Genomic DNA, 20,534 nt, shown 5'->3' on the forward strand with positions numbered 1-20,534 from the left:
GCCTTCACTGGTCTCCGTCCAGAGAAACGGGATCTGTTGGTCCATTCTTATATACTGTCTATGGTGACAAGTACCCGCCTTGTTGTTTATTTGGTTGCCATGACTTCGCGAGTGATGACGTCCTGTCACTGTTCCAGTTGCTCACCCTACAGGGGAGAGAGAGCGGATGGCAGTTCGCTTGAGTTCAGTAGAGCAGACAGCTCTGCAGAGTCGTGTAATGACGACTTTATGACTTTTCATAAACAGCTGAAGGAGCTGCTACACGTACACTATAAATAGTCTGCCCTATTTCTGATACCGTGGCGGCAGACATTTTGCAAAATGGCAAATTGGCAAAATCAACATACAGGAAACACTGCCCTATCCTGGAATGGTACTGTAACTTGTGGAGCCTGACCATTATCCAGCACTGACACAGCACCGTGGAGATAGATCTGGCTATGCGTTACTAGTTGCAGCTCTACTGTGCCCTACCATGACTTAAAGTGCCCATATTGTGACTATGTTTCAACAAGTTAAAATAGGTCTATGAGTTCCAGAAAACGTGTGAAAGTTTGGTGGAAATAGCTTGTAGGAAAAGATTCTTACCTATCTCTATTACCCTCTGTTTCAGTCCCTTTCAGATTGTGCTGTTTCTGCTGCTCATTACATATTCATGAGCTGCTGCTCATTTGCCCACGCCCCACTCATTAACTGTTACCATGGTAACGGGGAGAATGTCAATACCCGATCTGTGCTGCCTGCACAGATGATAACACCGGGACGCTAACGTTAGTTTAGCTAACGGCTAATTTGGCTAACCGCTAGCTGAGACAGCATGTAATAACTTTAAAAGATCTTCAAAAGAAAACCTGAAAATAACCATTAAAATATATAACAGCTGTTACGTCAGTTCTACTTTACTTGTGCTCATTTAAAATACAATCAATCAATACTTGTCTTTATTGTAATTACTGTAAAGTCTTAATTTAGATGTAGCCTGCTTTTCCCAGTGTTTAGTTTAAGTTAACATTATTTTAGACTGAATCAAGCTTTGAGCTTGAAAAACAGTTTAATATATACAGTACACACCCAAAAACTTGAAAACACTGAGAAACCAGTTAATTGAATGCATTTTTTTTTTAATGCCAATCTCTAATATAGCAAATAATCTATTCAACATCTCTCTTTGTGCATAGGATTGTGGGTAATTTGAGAGCGCGGTGGGTGAAATATTAAAATGTTTCGGCCGATGACGTAGACGGCCCTGCCGATTTTGAATAGCTCACCCGGAGACTGAAGGCAGGATACATTTATTCATATCACACTCAAAACAGCATGGATGTTTTTTTTTTCCAAGTTTGTATGCGTTTGGAAGCACCAGAGACACAAAATAACACCCCAAATCCCAGAAAAAGTTTTTTTTTTTTTCATAATATGGAAACTTTAATATTTCAGTCTACAACTAACCATTATTTTTGTTATCATTCAATATCTTGATTCTTATTTGAATTGTCTAGATCAGTTAGTGTAAAATGTAAATGTAGGCTATTCACAAATTCCCAGAGCTCAAGTTATCATCTTCAAATTACTTGTTTTGTCCAACTGTCCAAAATCCAGTGTAGCAAATCCTCACAGGTAATTTAGGAACCAGTGAGTAGCTGTTGATGACAAAAAGTAGCTCTATTTACTCATAGTGAATGTCATTTACAACGTAAAGTATCTTATCACAGTTTCAAGCACTTCCATGTTTTCACTTCGTCATGCTTTCTCCGAGGCTGGATCTATCTGCGTCACCAGTCAGTGTGAGAAAGGACCTGTGGGCATTGAGCTAATATATATAGTTATATAGTTATATTTTATTTCTGTGTCATGCCAAACATCTTGGCCCATCCCACATGGGATTACAAGACACCACAAATTCACTTATTCAACAAACATCTTCCCGTTGCATATACAAATCCTTCGAACAAATACATGAATACAAATATATAGACATACACATACATACATGTATATACACGTACACACATACCACACACAAACAACTAGTTCTCATCTACACTCGTTAAAGAGCTTTTTTCCTCTTCTCCCAGGCTTTATCTAAATAATTAGCCAATTTATATGTTTCATATGTGAACAGCCATCTCAATCATGGCACTACAAGTTTAAAGCCTCAACATCGTGGTCATGCACATGTTTTTAAACCACAACGGATAGCGTCATGCCTGTTCTCAGTGTTCAGCTGCTCTTCCCGATCTTGGAATGCATGTCTGTAAAATGTGTTATGTAACCAAGGGCCTGCGGAGGCCGGATGTGCATAGTTTCTCTCTGTGTTTGTGTGTGTTTGACATGTGTGTGTGCCCTGATTACATCTATGGTGGGAGTATCTCTTATTTGTAAAAGCACCACATTCAGATAACATGCAGTTCCTATTGTGTGTTATCTAGTTTCCCCACATCGACTTTTTTAACACTCTTGTTATCTGTAGCTGCACTCTGTGAAAAAGTGTTTACTTTTTCCAAGCTTTGCTTGGCTTGTTTTAAAGGTTATCCAATGTTGAAGGATTATCTTTCATAATTATTTTGCTTTCAAGGCATGCCAACTTCCCAAAAGCCTTTTTTGTCTAAACTTTATAATCAAGGTACTTCAAACAAAAACAAAGAAACAAGTGTACCGCACAACTTGTGCTTGTGTAACTGGGAGTTTAGACCATCCTGTTCCCACTGCTCAATGGTGTTCTAAGCCCCCAGCATCTCCTTCCAGGCAGCGCTGCAACCGTTGACTTCAAGGCACCTAACCCTAACCCCAACCCTAACCATAACCATTGCCTAATCCTAGTGCCTTCCAGGCAGCACTGCCTGGAAGGAGACGTTGGGGGCTTAAAAGACCGATAAACATGCCTACTGATGCCATTAATGCAATAAATATCTGTAACCATTGCATTTAATAAAAGCATTTTACTAAATTGTGTTCACCAAACAACTTGATTAAAACATTACCACTGTACTGCTAATTTTGATATTTAATTACATTCTGCTGCAAATACATTTACTTAAAGGAACACGCAGACTTTAGCTTATTCACCGTAACCCGTGGCCAAACTGGGAACTATATTCTCAGAAAGGCGAAGCGTTGCTACTTCTGCTACTTGGGCGGAGTGATATGCTTGCAGCACCTGAGAAGCCCCAAGCAGAGAGTAGCAGTGCTTCGCCTTTCTGAGAATATAGTTCCCAGTTTAGAAGATGGCTTTGTCTCATGTGACCTTGTTATTTGTAAACTTTTATTTGTAAACTTTTGTTTTTGTTATTTGTTGTGACTATACAAATCACACCATGTAAATAGGAACATGTTGGCGTTATTTTGTCACTTATTCGGAGAAGTAGGCTAGTTGGAACCAGTTACCTGCAGGATCTGTAGGCTAAGCTACCGGTGGGGCCGTCAGACAGAGTTACAACACGCACGGAGATGAGCAGGGTATGTATGGACTTATCTAACTCTGGGGCTTATGGTGAATAAGCTAAAGTCCCAATAAGTCGATATATAGATATCAAATATTTTACTTTGTGGTATCTCAACTTGTACTTGAGTCAAAGTACAAGGACATGACCATAATTTGTGTGTCTAAAAGCAAAGTAAATATGTGCATGGTGGATGTGCATTTGCCCTTTTTGAGTCACAAACATTGTGAGACACACACACACACACATACACACACACACACACACACATACACACACACACACAGAGCTTTTGCCCTCTAGCTTGTTATGGTCTTTCTGTTCCTTTCATTGCTCTCAGCCTGCAATGCTTCACTGATTTAAAGGCACCGAGAGAGAGAGAGAGAGAGAGAGAGAGAGAGTTTTGTGCTCATTTGTCTGACTTTGAAAGACTCCTGAGAGCTGCTGGGACACTATGAATATACTGTGGACATTTTCATTGTGCTTTTGGCTGGAATTAAACGACAGTCTTGTAATTACATGATGACTGAGGGTGGTTCAGCTGCTGAATCAGTGTAGAAATATGGAGGGAGAGGCAATAAAAAAATGTAAGCAAGTGCAACAAATGCACTAAATGTTCAGAACAAATTTCAATATTCAGGCCTCAAGTTGAACTGAATACATGGTTATACATGGTTTGTCATTATTTGGCTCCACAGACTCTGCTTCTCTGCTGCCTTTGCAGTTCCAGAGTTACTGGCAGAAACATTTAGCGTGATGAAGATGAAGATTTGCTTTTCCTACGGCAGACACTCAAACCTGGAGTTGAATAATTAATGTGATTATTGCTGCTTTTATTTATTTTATATAATGGTTTTGACAGATGTGAAGATGTAATCTTGCTTGAAGGCATTTTGTAGCTTAAATTACTTATCTGTTGATTTAGAAAAAAAGTCAGCAGATTTGTAAATAATGAAAATCACCATTAGTTTGTATTTGTAGTTACATATACAGCATAAAGAGTTTGGGCTTATGTATCAGTGAACCACAGTTTATCAGTTAATTATAAAATAATTAATTTAGCTATCAGTATGTATATTGATTCCCTTTATTACCCACTTTCACTATTTCATATACTTTAAAATACATTTTACTTGTTTAAAATTCACTCACTCTTAAAAGTATCCCACAAAAATCTTCACCAAATGGCATAACTATTACACATAAGACAGGCAGAATATGACTCTTATTTTACTATAAGTTGGTAAATATCAATAATGCCCACGTGAAATCATTTGTGGGTCAAACTAAGCCTGTGAACAGAAGGTTGGGTTAAAACTCTCCTCCACTTCCTGTGAAAATGTATTTCACCTCAAATTACTTACTTTTTTGAGTCTAGTGGGATGTCTCCTACTGTTGGAGTACTTTTAAAGTTCTCTCTGTTGGAAGTAAACATTAGTTGGCACAATGGTGGCAATGCTAGTAGGGTATTTCCTATAAACAAACTCTCAAAAGGGATTGGGTTGTGAAATCTGCTGTGGCCTCCTACACTAAAAGTCCTGTGGGATTGCGAGGCGATTTGGCTGTTAACATCGGCAGTACGTCTTTGTTGGATATTTGTGCGTGCACGGGAGGAGAGAGAGGTGAGAGATGGAAGAGGAAGACGATGAGAGAGGCAGAAGTGGGCTAAGGGAAGACGTATAACACTGCAGTGCACACAGTGGATGGAAGAAAAGCAGAGAGAGAGTAGGGGAGCAGGGATTTAGTGAAGCTAAGGGGGGATGGGAGAGAAGAAGGAAAAGCATGATGGATCGAAAGAGGGCTGAAAAGAGAGTGAGCTGTGCTTGGAAATGGACCAGAGAAAGAGGAGAAGAGTAAAAAGGACAGTCAGCACAGAGAGAGAGAGAGAGAGAGAGAGAGAGAGAGAGAGAGAGGTGGCTCTGGATGGCGGCAGTATATTTGCCTCATGATGTTTTGTATTAACGTAGCTGGTGTATTTGTGTATACTTAATTAATCCTTGTGGGGGAATGTGTCCTATGTTTAACCCATCCTAATGATTCACATTCAGATAAAACCAAAAACTAGCATGCTTTCCCAACACTTGGAAAAAGTATAACACATTAGGGGTGTGCAAAAAAATTCGATTCACATTCGTATCGCGATTCAAGCTCTACCAATTCAAAATCGATTCATAGAATTCAAAAAATCGATTCATTTTATTTATTTTTTTCATTTTGTAATGGCGTGTATACTATTGTCCTGAAATGAGTTTAGCTCGCCATTCCCATAGATGGCGAATGTGTCGAATTTACACTGAGGCCTGGGCACTCTTGTCATAATCAAATGAAGAACGAGTGCAGCAGAAGTAGTTTAGTCGGCGCAAACAATGGCAAACCTCACAGAAAGAATTATTCAACCTGCTCCATCCTCATTGAAGGTGAGAGTTTGGGCAAATTTCGGCTTTTATAACCTCGAGGGGAAGACGGAACTTGATAGGAATCATGCTATATGCAGGCTTTGCAAAGCGAAAGTTGAGTATTTTGGAAACACCACAAACTTGAGAACTCACATGGTACGCCATTACCCAGAGATTAACATTAAAGACGTGGACGAACAACAACCTAAAGTACCTAACATGTCAGTCAACCAACTCATTCAATGCTCTAAACTCCCACCCAACTCTGAACCAAAAGCTCTTTTTATTTAACAGTTTTATTTTATACTTGAATTAAATGTATTTGAAAGCTGGCCAAAGCTGGCACTTTGCAGTTTTTAGCTGCAAAAGTTTTTATTTTTGTATGAAGACATATAAAGTAATATCAAACTACATTTAATTTTTTGTGTTGCTTTTCTTTTTAATTGTATGTCTACTGCAATCACATGGGAAAAGTAACCACATTTACATACTGGGAATCGTTTTTTTTAATCGAGAATCGTTTTTGAATTGAAAATCGATTCTTGAGCCTCAAAATCGATATTGAATCGTGACATTTTCTGAATCATGCACCCCTATAACACATGCACATAAACCCATATACTGAATGAAGTTGAATATACTGTAGCTTGCAAATCTAATACAACTCAGAGTCTCTTAACGGAATAAATTTGAAATGGAGGGAAACCAGATTAAGCTTTTAAACTAAAATTCAAACGTTTTCAGTTCTTAATATGACATTTCGTTTGTAGCAAGGTTTACAGAAAACGCATCATATGTGTACAGTGTAGACCAATATTCTTAATCATGTTGCTCGCGTGAAATACAAAAGCTTTTATGTGTGCATAGAATTGTCTTTTGCAAAAATTAAGCTAATCTGCTGTAAATGTTCTTATTGTTATTTAAAGTCAACAGCTACTGTCTGCTACATTCCGCCTGCTGTGGCTGGATGTCATCTGACACTAATGCCGAAGGGTGACAGCAAGCCGGGAAACTATTACGCAAGCATATAAGCTTTCAAGTGAGAAATGGGTGAGGAGGGAAACGTGTCACTAAGCCTTTGAGGAAGCTGGGAATAGGGCCATACGTTCATCTTTAGCTCAAACACACAGGTAGTTCAAGGGATTTATTTGAGGGTTCACGGTTGTGACTTTGCAAGAAAAGAAACTGAGCTTGCGCCATCGTCTTGTTTTGTACCTTTAGGCAATCAACACACTTCCCACCAAAGCAAACCCGGAATGCATGAAAGAGGTCAGTGAAGGATAGCGATGGATGGTGCACCTCCACTAATGATTCAACTTTAGGGTGGTCATTTAACAATGTTGATAAAGCACTTTTAAAGAAACCGTTTAAATAAACCAAATCCCTTCCAGCTTCAACAATCATGTTGTGTACTAGGGCTGTGTGAGAATCTGGCGATACGATACGTGTCACGATACATGGGTCACGATTCAATATATTACAATATATTTCCATACTGTGGCGATATATTGGCAAACATAACATGCTGATATGCTAATATGCATGTTAACATCCGCATGTTGCCATTCAGCATAAAGCACAGCTGAGCCGAAGTATAGCAGTGGCTGACTGATAGACTGATGAAATCTTAACCAAGTCTGACAACGTTGAGCTGAGCCTGACAAGCGGAGGAGAGGGTCTGAGATGTGCTAAAATGGCTGCCAAAGAAAGGGCAAGCCCTCTTGATTTACTTAAACATCATGACCTTTTCCTCCAGTGCCATCCTCAGTCCAAACATAGCTAAGTTCTGTTCATTATTTTTCATCCATGAACGTTTTTTCCTCTACAGGGCTTAAACCCCTAGTTTTGTTATCTATCTATAGCATCACACAAAAACAATATTGTGTGGTTTTACACTTCTATTACAGTAAGAACAAATGTTATGTGCTAGAAATATGCTAATAAAGAGTTATAAGAGGTTGGATTTCTTAATAGAGCAATATCTTTAAAATGTGTATTTTCAACCTGCAGTTGTGTCTAGTTGGACAAACATGGCTGTTGGTGGGAAATTTGCACCCTGAATACATGGCTCAGTGTACCGTAACAGTGGGTCATTTCCAGGTTGTTTCCTATTTTTCTCCTCTACGTATCTGTCTCAATTTTTTGACATACTGTGTCTTCCTTGTTAGATAAAGAATACCTGCTTAACCCATTGTAATTGGTTGAGCTGTAGGCAGTAATGAGACAAGCGTTAAGGTCCCAAGAAACCTTCAAGGTTGTTCAACCAGTTTCAGCGTTCGTCCTTTTTAGCTCTCCCACTCGACTTGCCAGGCTTCATTTGTCACTGCTGTGAGATGCTGAATGTGTGCAACAAACAAAAGCTCTTTTCATTTGGTTAGCAGCAACACACACACACACACACACACACACACACACACACACACACACACACACACACACACACACACACACACACACACACACCAAGCCTGTAACTCAACAACCAGACAGCTACAGACAGTACCACTGGTGCAGGAGACGAGAGAGAAAAAGAGACTTTCTGAACAGAGGATGCATGAAAAAGGAGCTCACAGTGACAGTGCTGTTTGTTTAGGATAGGTAACTAACAGACAGTCAAATGTCTGTGACCTTTGGCTGGTGTTGTTTAACCTACCAGTTCACCAGATGCCCATTACATTTTGGATGATACACAAATTCTTTTTCACTTCATTTGTTAACTCGTTGGCCTTGGTGGAGGTCTGTGCTCGCCAATGGCCCTTCCAGTTTTAGACGTGTTTTAGGTTACAGTAGCTGTTTTAACAGCATTTCAAATGTATTTCAGTTTGAAGAAGGTCTTAACAGATAACAGAAAACCTCCACTTTTCAGCCAAATTTTAGCTTAGGTTTAACCTAGATGCCAAGAAGCCTTTTGACGTAAAAATGGGCTTGTCAGGTCACCTCTGCACTGTATTTTAAAGATGGTAGAAAGTTGATCTTGCTCGTTAAAATGTTGTGCTGCATCCATAGCAGCACCAAGGTTTTCAGCTTAGTTTTTTTTTGCTTTTAAGAAATGAGGATGCAAGGATGATTTTTGTTCATTTTTCATTTTACTCTTTTACTTCAGGGTTATCTCCATGATATGGACATTGTATACTTTTTAAGAAATCTTACAGATGGTATAATACATTAGGTAATATATGACCTACTACAGTGACACAAACAGTCACATTAAACCTGACTGTTCACTAACTGAATTAGGATGAGGGAGCAATCAAGATACAATCTAACAGACACGTCAAATAGACAGGTTATACTGTAGGATTATGTAAAATATTGGTACGATTTGATTAGTCGAAATGTTTGTGCTTCATTTCGCATTAATGGGGAATGATGGTAAGAGAATATGAGTTTGTGAGTGTGAGTTATGATGGTAGAAATCTCAGGACATACATTTGTTTAGTCAACAACCTTATCCACCCTTCACATGTGTCTCACACATTAATTTCCTGCTACAGGGCAATACAAATTGACTTACTGCTCCTTGAGTATTTTGGAATGTATTAACTATTGTGGCTTCTACACAAAAGGGTTGTCTTCTTTCCTATTGTATTATTCAAATAGTCACAAGAGCCACTGTGAGTGTGATTTATCCATCGTCATAATTTCCATCTCCTTGGCTGTATCGTCGGTCTCTCCCCAGCTAGGGTGTGCCTCCACTCGGATACCCTCCTCCCTCCCAGGCTCAGGCTTATTCCTGGACGTGCAGCCCTGATGATATAAGCAGGAGGATGTCCTTTGTTACAGCTGTGTGTGTGTGTGTGTGTGTGTGTGTGTGTGTGTGTGTGTGTGTGTGTGTGTGTGTGTTAGGGCTGGGCAATATATCGATATATGAGGCTGATACGACACAAGTGTTGTCTTTTCCTGGTTTTAAAGGCTGCATTACAGTAGAGTGATGTAATTTTCTGAACACACCAGACTGTTCTAGCTGTTCCATTATTTGCCTTTACCCACATAGTTATTATATCAACATAACTAATGATTATTTATCAAAAATCTCATTGTGTGCATACTTTGTGAAAGCACCAGTTGTCAACCCTACAATATTGCCACAATATTGATATCGAGGTATTTGGTCAAGAATATTGTGATAGTTGATTTTCTCCATATCGCCCATCTGGGGATTTCCAAAATAACTCATTAAGGACGTGTTAGTGGAGAAAAATCAAAGCTAATTGGCTCTTACAAGAACGCTTAATGAATTCCTTGTTATTAAGAGTATTGACATGGACAGAAAACCCTGTTGGTATTTCTCTCTATGTAGAGGAATTTGTCATGGCGGCATTGATGAGATGTGGTGTCAAGTGCAAGTCGTATTTTTGTCTTATGTTCAGATATTTTTGATAAATTCCTACAAGCACGATGCATGATGTTTAGCATGAAAAATCCCACTTATTGAGTTGTGTCCTCGGAAGATGAATGGTTCTTCTGGCTGTGGTGTTCAAAACAAGTGAGCATAATGGCCGAGTCTATTCAATGGTCCCATTCACAAGTTTCTCTGTTTCAGTTTCTGTGTGTGTCTTGAATACTTGAACAGTCTGGTAGCCCATATTCATAGTCCTCTAGTAAGGGACAGCATTGAGGCCAGCATCACACCACAGCAGCTGTGATTAATGAATTACATCATGTATCAGGATAATGTTTCCTGTAGGAAAGTGACACATTTCTGAGATCATATTTTTACTCGGATTTACTGTTACTTGTTTTTTTAGGAATGCCTTACAGTTGTATTATATTATACAACTTGGTCCCTAATTAGAGCCCAAAAAAAAAAAAAATCTGATTGAATTAACACATGAAAGAGTGCACCGTGCTGATCATAAAATGAAATGGCGGAGAACACAATTTGATTCCCTCTTTAACACAGTGATCTGCCAAATGTTTAAACTGCTATCTGAAAATGATTTTCTTAAAAACAGGCCCAAAAAGAACAGTTTTATATAAATTGTTTTTGTTTGTCAACTAAGGTCTTTAGATTATTGTAGTCCCACCCAGTTACTGAGAACAGTGTCATGTGAGGACTTTTGGTACCAAGGTAGCAGGAGAAGACTCCATTGTGTTGGAAGAGTTTAAGTAAAGTAAAAAATCTGAATGTAAAGCTTTAAAAATATTTGTTCCGTTATGATAATCTATTGAAGAAAAAGCAAGGTGCCTTTTGCATTGCATCTCTGAATTTAGATAAGGTGAGGGACTTCCTGCTCATATCAGTTTAAAGTGAATGTCTGATGTGCAGTCAGAGCTTTTATAGAAGTTCCACTTGGCACTGAATTAACTAAACTCACCTTCATTACCAAGAGGATTTGTTTGGGATGAAATCAAGTTTTCCTCTGTCAGTAAAGAAATGGTGAGGTAACATGCTGGTGTGAAGATCTAGTATTGATCATTTTGTCTTCCAGGTAACATTCATGAAAGCATCCCTCGGCACACTGTACATAAACAAATAAAATGATGGAGGCCATACTACACAGTATTGTGTTAAAGTGAAATTTCCTTGTGGCTGAACTCGTTGGCTCGTGTTGCTGACCCAGAAACTCTTTGGAGAGTCAGCCTTGTTGGGCTGCCTCTTCATAAACTATGGCAGATTAGATGGGACTGTGTGTGTGTGTGTGTGTGTGTGTGTGTGTGTGTGTGTGTGTGTGTGTGTGTGTGTGTGTGTGTGTGTGTGTGTGTGTGTGTGTGTGTGTGTATGTGTATGTGTGTGTATGTGTGTGTGTGTGTGTGTGTGTGTGTGTGTGTGTGTATGTGTATGTGTATGTGTGTGTATGTGTGTGTGTGTGTCCCTACGTATTTTCTCTGCAGCAGTCTTGCTTACAAAGATCTCTGCCACCAAATAATAGAGCCAACTGTTTAATCCTCTGTGGAAAACACACACACATTCACTTTAAAATCCTTTTGATTAAAACCAAAATCCTTCAGTTTTAATGTTTAACTCATTGAAGTCATGTACTAACGTTACGTTCTCTCTACAAGGATATCCACAAGAACAGTTAATAAAAAATGAATAAAGCCAAAGAAATAAAGAGACAAAAGAAACCTCAGACAGTTCTGATAGCTGCCTATGTTAATGTCCTCCTAACACCAACTGTCTAGTCTGAAATCGCATTACACAACCGAGCCTGCCTGACCGTGCAGCTAATACCTTAAACCAATTTTAGTCTCCCTTGTTCTAGTCTCTGGTGTTAACATTGCCTGCACTCTTCATCAGAACCATTACGCTAATCTTAATAATGTCACTTTCCACTGACAGGAGCCATCAGACTTCAGATTTTTTTGGGATGTGATTTAAGGGAATACATGTCTGAAAATATTACTACTACTGGCTTTTGGCTGTTAATTGCAGTCGTGTACTTTGTTGTTATGTAACAAGAAGATCTCTTACTTCCTCTGTGATGTCAGCTCAATAAAGCAGTAATAGTAAAATATCAGGCTTTTTCTGGCTGTTACTACATAATCAATACAAAATGGACCTGTTTATAGTAACCTCATATAATAATAATAATAATAATAATAATAATAATAATTTTATTTGTACAGCACCTTTTTAAAACAGTTAAAAAGTGCTTTATATGATTAAATCACAGTTTTACACAGCATTTCAAGACTACAGATTATAACAAAGTGAATATGTGTAGTTTTAGCAATATTTTAATTACTCCTACGGTCTGTGTGTCAGAGAAGGAAAGTTGTTTAGCAATGTCATTTGTGATTCAGATCATAATATTCTTGACACCTAAAATAGTTGTCATTCCCCAAAGTCATTCTGGTTTTATCAGTGATATGCGTGCGGTGATTTTCATGCAAAGTGTAGGAGTGATACTGTATCTGAGCAGCAGAAGATAAGAGATGTCTCTGCATGGTGAATATGAAAGTTCATACATGTCTGCCTGCAGCAGAGGGTTGCGGGTAGCTGTGAGATAAAAAAAAGTTGAGCTCCACCTCTGTGTAGGTGTAGCTGAAGCCTCCCTCACAGCAAAAGCCATTCCAGTCCCCCGTTTAAAAAGGTCACTTGTCAAGAGTGGCATCTCAGGTATTACCCTGCTCCTAAGCAAACCTGTCCCACCCTGCTAACAAAGGCCGGCACTCTGCAGCCTTTGCTGGCCTTACTCTTCTCTTTATTTAGCAATACAAATGATGAAGCAGTGCTCACTGTGCACCTTGTTATTGTGCTCGTAAAGGTCTCATCAGCATTTGCACTTGCACATTATTATCCATGTGAATCTGTATTTGTACATTATTATAATGTCACTTTTTGGCTTGGCTCCTTCCTTCTGTTGATTTTTCTTTCTTTTTTTAACTCTCCTCCCAAAATTTCATTTCAAATTTGCTTTTAATCGACCTACTGTATCTGGGATTATGTTTTAAGCAGATATAATAGAGGGATTACTCTAAATCTTAGTTAGCACTAGTCTGGTCCAGGTCATAATCCGATTTGAGAGCTAATTTATTCCTAATCACACTCATATTCTACTTTATAATACATTACTGGAGAAAAGACATAGTAAAGAAGTATGAAATAACTTTGTAATCAGAGATCTCCATCCATCTAAAAACAACACAGACAACACATATTTATTTCCACATTAATTTTAGAAACCACCATTAACACATGGTGAAGAAGATTGTCAGTGTGTCCCAGCTGTTAAAATGCATTTCATACTGCATGTAACATTGTGTGACACCCAACGTTGTCTATTGCAAAACAAAGCTTTAAAGGTCCCATGACATGGTGCTCTTTGGATGCTTTTATATAGACCTTAGTGGTCTCCTAATACTGTATCTAAAGTCTCTTTCCCAAAATTCCGCCTTAGTGCAGAATTACAGCCACTAGAGCCAGTCCCACAATGAGCTTTCCTTAGGATGTGCCATTTCTGTGTCTGTAGCTATTGAGGAGGAGAGGGGGGGAAGGTGGAGGGTGGGGGTGTGGTTTTTATCAACTGCCACTTTGCTCGTTTGAAACCATGATGTCTCTCTCTCTCTCATGGGTGGGCCAAATTCTCTGGGCGGGCAAAGCAGAGAAAGGGGATGATGACCTCATAAGGAGCAGATTCCAGATCGGCCGATCTGAGCTTTCATTTTCGCAAAGGCAGAGCAGGATACCCAGGGCTCGGTTTACACCTATCACCATTTCTAACCACTAGGGGACCATAGACAGGCTGGGGGAACTCATATCAATGTTAAAAAACCTCATAAAGTGAAATTTTCATGCTATGGGACCTTTAAGAGTTCCGTGTAATTTTTGATAAGGGAGCGAGGGAAAGGCTGATGGAAAAAATGACTTTTAACATAGTCATTAGTCAACATCTGCATCTTGTAGCAATGCAGAAAGCATCTTGGAAAATGTAGTCTTAACTGTAAGAAACACAAGCACTAAATAATACCACCAACATGAGATAGAAGCTATTATTTTCCTGGCCTAATGGCTTTAATTGCACCGAAGTACTACACCTCACTTTTATATTGACATTTAAAACCACTACATGTCACACCTCAACAGCAGCCAGTGTATCGTTATCTGTGTTATTTTTATTTTCGTTTTAAGGTGCAACAGATGATTGTGAGGGAAACCGTTGCTGTGCCCTGTGTATGTGTGTATTATTTCGGATATAATGTGCAAATGGGGATGAGTTCATAGCCCTGTTTAAGAGTCAGCTGCTTGGTGTGTGTATGTGGATCTCACTGTTTCCACTTCACATGGTGCTGACTCACCCTGCTCAGGGCACAGATGAGACTAGAAGGATATAGTTCTGTACTGTTACTTTAGCTATTTTCACTTAACATTTGGAAACAGACAAATATTATAATCGATCCATGAATTATTTCCTATATCACATTACATATCCATGATCGGAAAAGGAGCTGGATGAAGAGAAAATTTTCACCAGCCCCTTTCTCAAACATAATATCTTGTGTCTCATTATTTATTTTTTCTTGTGTGTTTTAATGTCTTTTGACACAAGTAATCAATGAGATGACAAGAAGGGACTCATTTGCCATTAAAAACACAATGAGGAATTTTAAAAGCCACATTAACATAATTAAAAAATCAGCCTATTATCACCTTAAAAATATATCAAGGGTTAAAGGGCTTATGTCTCAGCAGGATCTGGAAAAACTTGTCCATGCTTTTATCTTCAGTAGACTTGACTACTGCAACGATGTCTTTACAGGTCTCCCTAAAAAATCAATCAGACAACTGCAGCTGATTCAGAACGCTGCTGCTCGAGTCCTCACTAAAACCAAGAAAGTGGATCACATCACTCCAGTACTGAAGTCTCTACACTGGCTCCCTGTGCCTCAAATAATTGATTTCAAAATACTTTTACTGGTTTATAAATCACTAAACGGTTTAGGGCCAAAATACATTTCTGATCTGCTACTACATTATGACCCACCCAGACCTCTCAGGTGGTCTGGGACAGGTCTACTTGTTGTCCCCAGAGTCAGAACTAAACAGGGGGAAGCAGCGTTCAGTTTTTATGCTCCACATATTTGGAACAAACTCCCAGAAACCTGTAGGTCCGCTGCAACTCTCAGTTCTTTTAAATCTAAGCTAAAGACCTATCTTTTTGATGTGGCTTTTCTTTAAATAATCTATTTTATTAATTTTAATTTCTTATACTGCACTGTAACTTATATTCTTATACTGCACTATCAATTTTTATTCTTGTTTTTTAATGTTTTTAATTTGTTTATTAATGTTTTTAAATAGTTTTTAATTGTCTTCTAATTGCTCTTTAATGTTTTATGTAAAGCACTTTGAATTGCCCTGTTGCTGAAATGTGCTATACAAATAAAGCTGCCTTGCCTTGCCTTGGTCTTGGTTTATTTGTCTCAACTGAGGTTAAAACGTGAAAATTATATTTGTGAGCATATGTTGTCTTATTGATCATTCTCTCGCTCTATTTTCCGCACTGTCTCTACATGATTTCATAAGACCATGTAGCCTCGAACCTGTGTGCGTGCTTTGGTGCGTGTATTTGCCTACTCCTATAACGTCTCTCCTCTCTCTGTCTCTTCGTATTTTCCAGATGTACCACTCTGACCACGGTGTTGACTTCCCCGACCTCTCCTTTCCAATCCCTGGCAGCCCTGCAGAGCTGGGCCCAGCAAACACAGAGTGAACCCAACCCTCAACAAATCACACATCTACCTTCCCCTTCACCCACTCAGGGCCTCCCTCCGCTCCAGTCCCACCCCCCTCCTCCTTCTGGACCATGGACAGCCCTCCTAAGCTGTCAGGCGAGACCCTGATCGTGCATCACATCCCCCTGGTGCACTGCCAGGTGTCTGGCGGGCGGAAGGGTGACTGCGGGGTCTCGTTGAAGAGGAGCAACCCGTTTTTCCCACCGGAGAACCTGGGCTTGAGTCGTACCACTTCCCTTCCCGAGAGAGATGTTCTTCAGAGAGAGGCACTGCTCTACAGCAGCCTGATCCAGACCTCCAGTGGCTCCTGGGACTCCCGCAAAGGGGGAAAAGAGAGGAAAGTTGGCGGGAGAGGAGGCAGCACCGCAAGTGACGATTCATCGTTTACCTCGAGCAATTCAGAGGACCAGCTGATCACGGCTCACACTTTACCCAGAGCCAAACCGAGGAACAGGAATCCGTTGCGTCATAATCCGTTCCTGCTGAATACCGAAGACGAGGATGAAGAAGAGGAGGATGGTGATAACCTCAGTGGTTACTTTGAAGACTCCTCTTTTCACCTCCACAGTGACACTAACTCTGTCCACGATGACGGGATGACTTCTTTTCACTTACACGGCATTGGCTTTGCTTCTGAGCCCTTTATGTTGCACAGGTCAGTGGGTGGAAGCAGTAGGGAGTCCCTAAGGGCAGTAGCCTCGGATTTCTCCACCCACCTGGAGGACCTGGACATTCTGGGACTGGACAGCCAGCTGCGCCACGGCAGCAGCGGCTCCAACATGTCCATGGATTGTGGAGAGCAAGACTGGGGCGATTACGATGGAGAAGATAAGGATGATCCCATGAAGTGTGGGCAAAGCTCCTCCAGCTCCTCCACGCAGCACTGCTCCTGCTGTGCACTCTCCCAGAACTACCCTCAGCACTTCCCTGAAGCCTTCACCGAGCCTTTCTCAGAATGCCAGCAAGGCTACGGCAGCGACTCCTCTTGCAACAGCTCGGACGGCGTGCTCGTGAACTTCAGCGCCATTTACAACAAGTTGAACAACAGTATTCCGGAGAAGCCGCCGGTCTCTGGGCACACCAACCTCAACAGCTCTACCGACCACTCCCGCACCTCGTCTGTTTCTGATCCACCAGGAAACAAGCGAGACTCAACTGGAGGGGCTTTCTATTTGGACCTTCACACATCCCCAACTGAAGCTCCCTTATCACAGCAGCAACCCCCCTGCCTGGGCGGCACCTTCCCTCTCATCCGTGAATCGCACCTGTCCACCTCCTCCACCTGTTCCTGCGCCGTGGAGCACCAGGGGGCTCTTGACCTCGACGCCAACTGCAACTCCTACCACCCTCCGCATTCTGGATCGTCCGGAGACCTCGCTTCCTGTCTGCAGAGTCAGGCACGCCTGGTTGTCGCCACCCAGAACTACTACAAGTTGGTCACCTGCGACCTGTCGTCCCAGTCGTCCCCAAGTCCCGCAGGCTCCTCGGTCAACAGCTGCTCCGATGAGCACAGCAAAGGCAGCCCCACTCCGACCCAGCCCAACGAGTACTTTCTGTTCAGGCAGAGAGCTGATGAGCTGGGTGTGGAAGAAGAAGAAGATGAAGAAGATGAAGAGTCATCTAGGGTGAGTGGAGAATCCTAGTTTTAACAATTTGTATTCCATCTAACCGGATGCTTTATTGGCTCCACAGCGGAACGTTCATGAAAATGGCTAATACCATATGCACAGGTCCACGCTTTTTAATTTACCGTACATATTTATTTTAATTAAAATGTTGTATTTCATGCATTTGATTGATCAAATATCACCCCTAAATTACGCAGGTTGGAGTGGACAGCGGAGGAAAGACGCCCGATACATTGCATGATAAAGATAAAATAAAAAAGTACATATTGGCAATGTAAAACATTTCAAAGAATACCTAGCGCTAATAATGGCATTATAATATATCATGAAATCATATACTGTATGTCTATTTATGTGTTAAAAATACGTCAAATTGATCTTCACCTTTGATCACAACAAACCCATCACACTTTTTTATTCAAGACTTTAATTACAATTTGCTTGGCAATTTGTAAAATGTTAACTTTTCATATCATCATAATACATATAGTCATGATATAATTCAACTTAAAGTCCACTTAAAGTCAGTGTACAACAAAATTGAATGAATGGCCCCTCCTAGCCGCACACAGCCTTACTTCATTATATTTGCCTGATCAAATAGTTGTAGCGGTAAAGAATGTTTTCACTTTATCTCTAACACTCTCCGGTTGTCATGTGCTTAATGTTAATGATCAGGAACTCACAGAAAACTTAGCCTTCCTTTGGTGCAGTTAATCTGTGTGCAAAATAGTGCCAGCTAATTGTCTGTAAATCAGGACACAGAAAAAACATAGAGCACAATAATCCTTGGAAATTAAGAGATTTTGCTTGTTAAGTGCAGCATTTGTTGCAAGGTAGAACTGAAGATTTTTCATTTAAAGAAGTCCGATGATTATATAATGTAATGAAAATAAAAATAATAAAAACTCAATTTCTACTTCAGTTATTTTGTATCTTTAAAAACACACAGCTTGCTGCGGGCGGAATGCATAATTAATCAAGTTAAGGCAGTACATCAAGTTAATTTACAGCATCAAGTAATTGTTACTTAGTTAAGTAATAAAAATACTGTACAGTCTGACTAGGGAAGACAAGTAAAACAACAAAATAGCAAGCATAGATAAAGCATAGCTTTAAGTAAAAGTTATTTGGTCAAATTACATCAGACTCAACAAGGAAGGGAATAATCATATAATATATCTATGATCATAGGAAATAAAATAATGCTCAAATGCATGTGGCATTAATAGAAACTAAATGGTATGGAATAAATTACAAAAATTGCATTCAACCATGTGGAAACACCCCTACAAAGTACATTAATTTCATCAAATATGCTGATGGCTGATCTACTTCATGCGTTTATTTAAAGACAACAGGAGAAAGAGTTAAAGAGTTTTTTTTTTATTTAATGTTTACAGTATATGTTATGGGCCAAGGTGCAGTATGAACAGATGAGTTTTCAGTCTGCGACGGAAGATGTGCGATGTGAGTTTCTGCTGTCCTAATGTCAATGGGGAGTTTGTTCCACCATTGTGGAGGCAGGACAGCAAACAGTCAAGACTTTCTTGAGCGGTAGCCAGGCACCCTTTGTATTGAGGGAGTAGCAAGCTGATTGTCAGTTGCAGAGAGCATAGTGGACAGCCCGGGATGTATGGTTTAACCGTTTCCTGGATGTAGGATGGGACCGAGCCCTTTACAGCACGATAGGCAAGCACCAGTTAAACTGCCAACTAGACTGCAGGCTCTGTGACAATGACAATTACCCTGAACCTAAAATAGCCATGGCACTGGTATTAGTCTGGCACTGACTCACTTTAGAACACAGCCACTGTCTGGGGCTTTCTGATATCATTTCTGAGGATTATTTTAGTTATATGTAGCTGAAGGATATTAGTCCGTAACAGTGCCACTGTGTCAAAGCAAAACTGTCGCAAAGGCAGATCAGGACATTGGTTTGCTGTGGATTTGTTGTCCTAAAGATTATTTAAGAACCCTTTTAAGTGATTTCACCTCTAAACCACTGTTTGGTAATGTGATTTATCTGATAAAGTATTTTCTAAAGTATTTTATCTTTCTTTCCTTATTTCTCCTGATTCAGCGAGATGATGATGATGATGAGGATGACGAGGAGGAGAAGAAGAAGAATCAGCAGGCAGCTGGTGGAGCTGAAGCTGCTCCTGCCGTGATTGAAGGCCAGGTGTACGTCAACATCTCCCCCCCTGTGGTTGGCCAGGGTGTTATTGGAGCCTCCTCAGGAAGCCGCCCCCGTTCTCGCAGCTACGACCGCAACCTGGACAAGTCTGCGTCCCCTCGGCTCGGATCTCTGGAGCGTATGTTGAGCTGCCCGGTCCGGCTCAGCGAGGGCGCCGCCCCGACCCCGACCGCGCCCCCTCCTCCACGAGTCACCTCCTTCGCAGAGATCGCGAGAAGCAAGCGGAAAAATGGAGGCTCGCCGTCGCTGAAGGCAGCTGCAGACCCTTTCTCCTCCACTTACTCCACCCACTCCCACTCCTCTGTGGATTTCTCTCCGATCCTAGAGCAGCATGTGGAGATTGACAGTCACAGCCGGTCACCTGTACCCTTTACCAGATGTTACAGTCAAGGCAGCACTGAGCGACACCTGGAGGGGGCGAGGGAGACCAGGGCCAAGGCTGAAGGTACGTCACCTCTTACTAGATTTATTTATTTATTGGTTTATTTAACAGGGAGAGTGCATTGCTGTGAGTGCACCAGAGTTAGCTAAGAGGCTATTTTTTAATCCCTGGACAGATGTTATGAAGTCACCCTTTTATACAAAATGGAGTGAAGGTAGTTGCGGCACCGATACAACCACAGGCCTAAAGCCCCACAAATGTGCAGAGGAACTCCAAAATAAGATGTCAGAGACACGGCCCTGCCATATTTCT

The 20,534-nt window shown here is 40.6% G+C and overlaps 1 protein-coding gene across 2 annotated transcripts in view; it reads left to right on the forward strand.

Annotated features, from left to right (window-relative positions):
• rusc2 (RUN and SH3 domain containing 2) overlaps window positions 1-20,534 on the forward strand; it is a 46,161-nt gene that overhangs the window by 3,857 nt on the left and 21,770 nt on the right. For both annotated transcript variants that reach the window (XM_028577950.1, XM_028577951.1), the window contains exons 2-3: window positions 15,901-17,640; window positions 19,727-20,285. In XM_028577950.1, the coding sequence (XP_028433751.1) occupies window positions 16,087-17,640; window positions 19,727-20,285 (2,113 nt within the window). In that variant the 5' untranslated portion in view covers window positions 15,901-16,086. The remainder of the gene's footprint in view (window positions 1-15,900; window positions 17,641-19,726; window positions 20,286-20,534) is intronic.

The sequence above is a fragment of the Perca flavescens genome, chromosome 5, assembly GCF_004354835.1.
Source record: "Perca flavescens isolate YP-PL-M2 chromosome 5, PFLA_1.0, whole genome shotgun sequence".
In the NCBI taxonomy this organism is placed as follows: domain Eukaryota; kingdom Metazoa; phylum Chordata; class Actinopteri; order Perciformes; family Percidae; genus Perca; species Perca flavescens.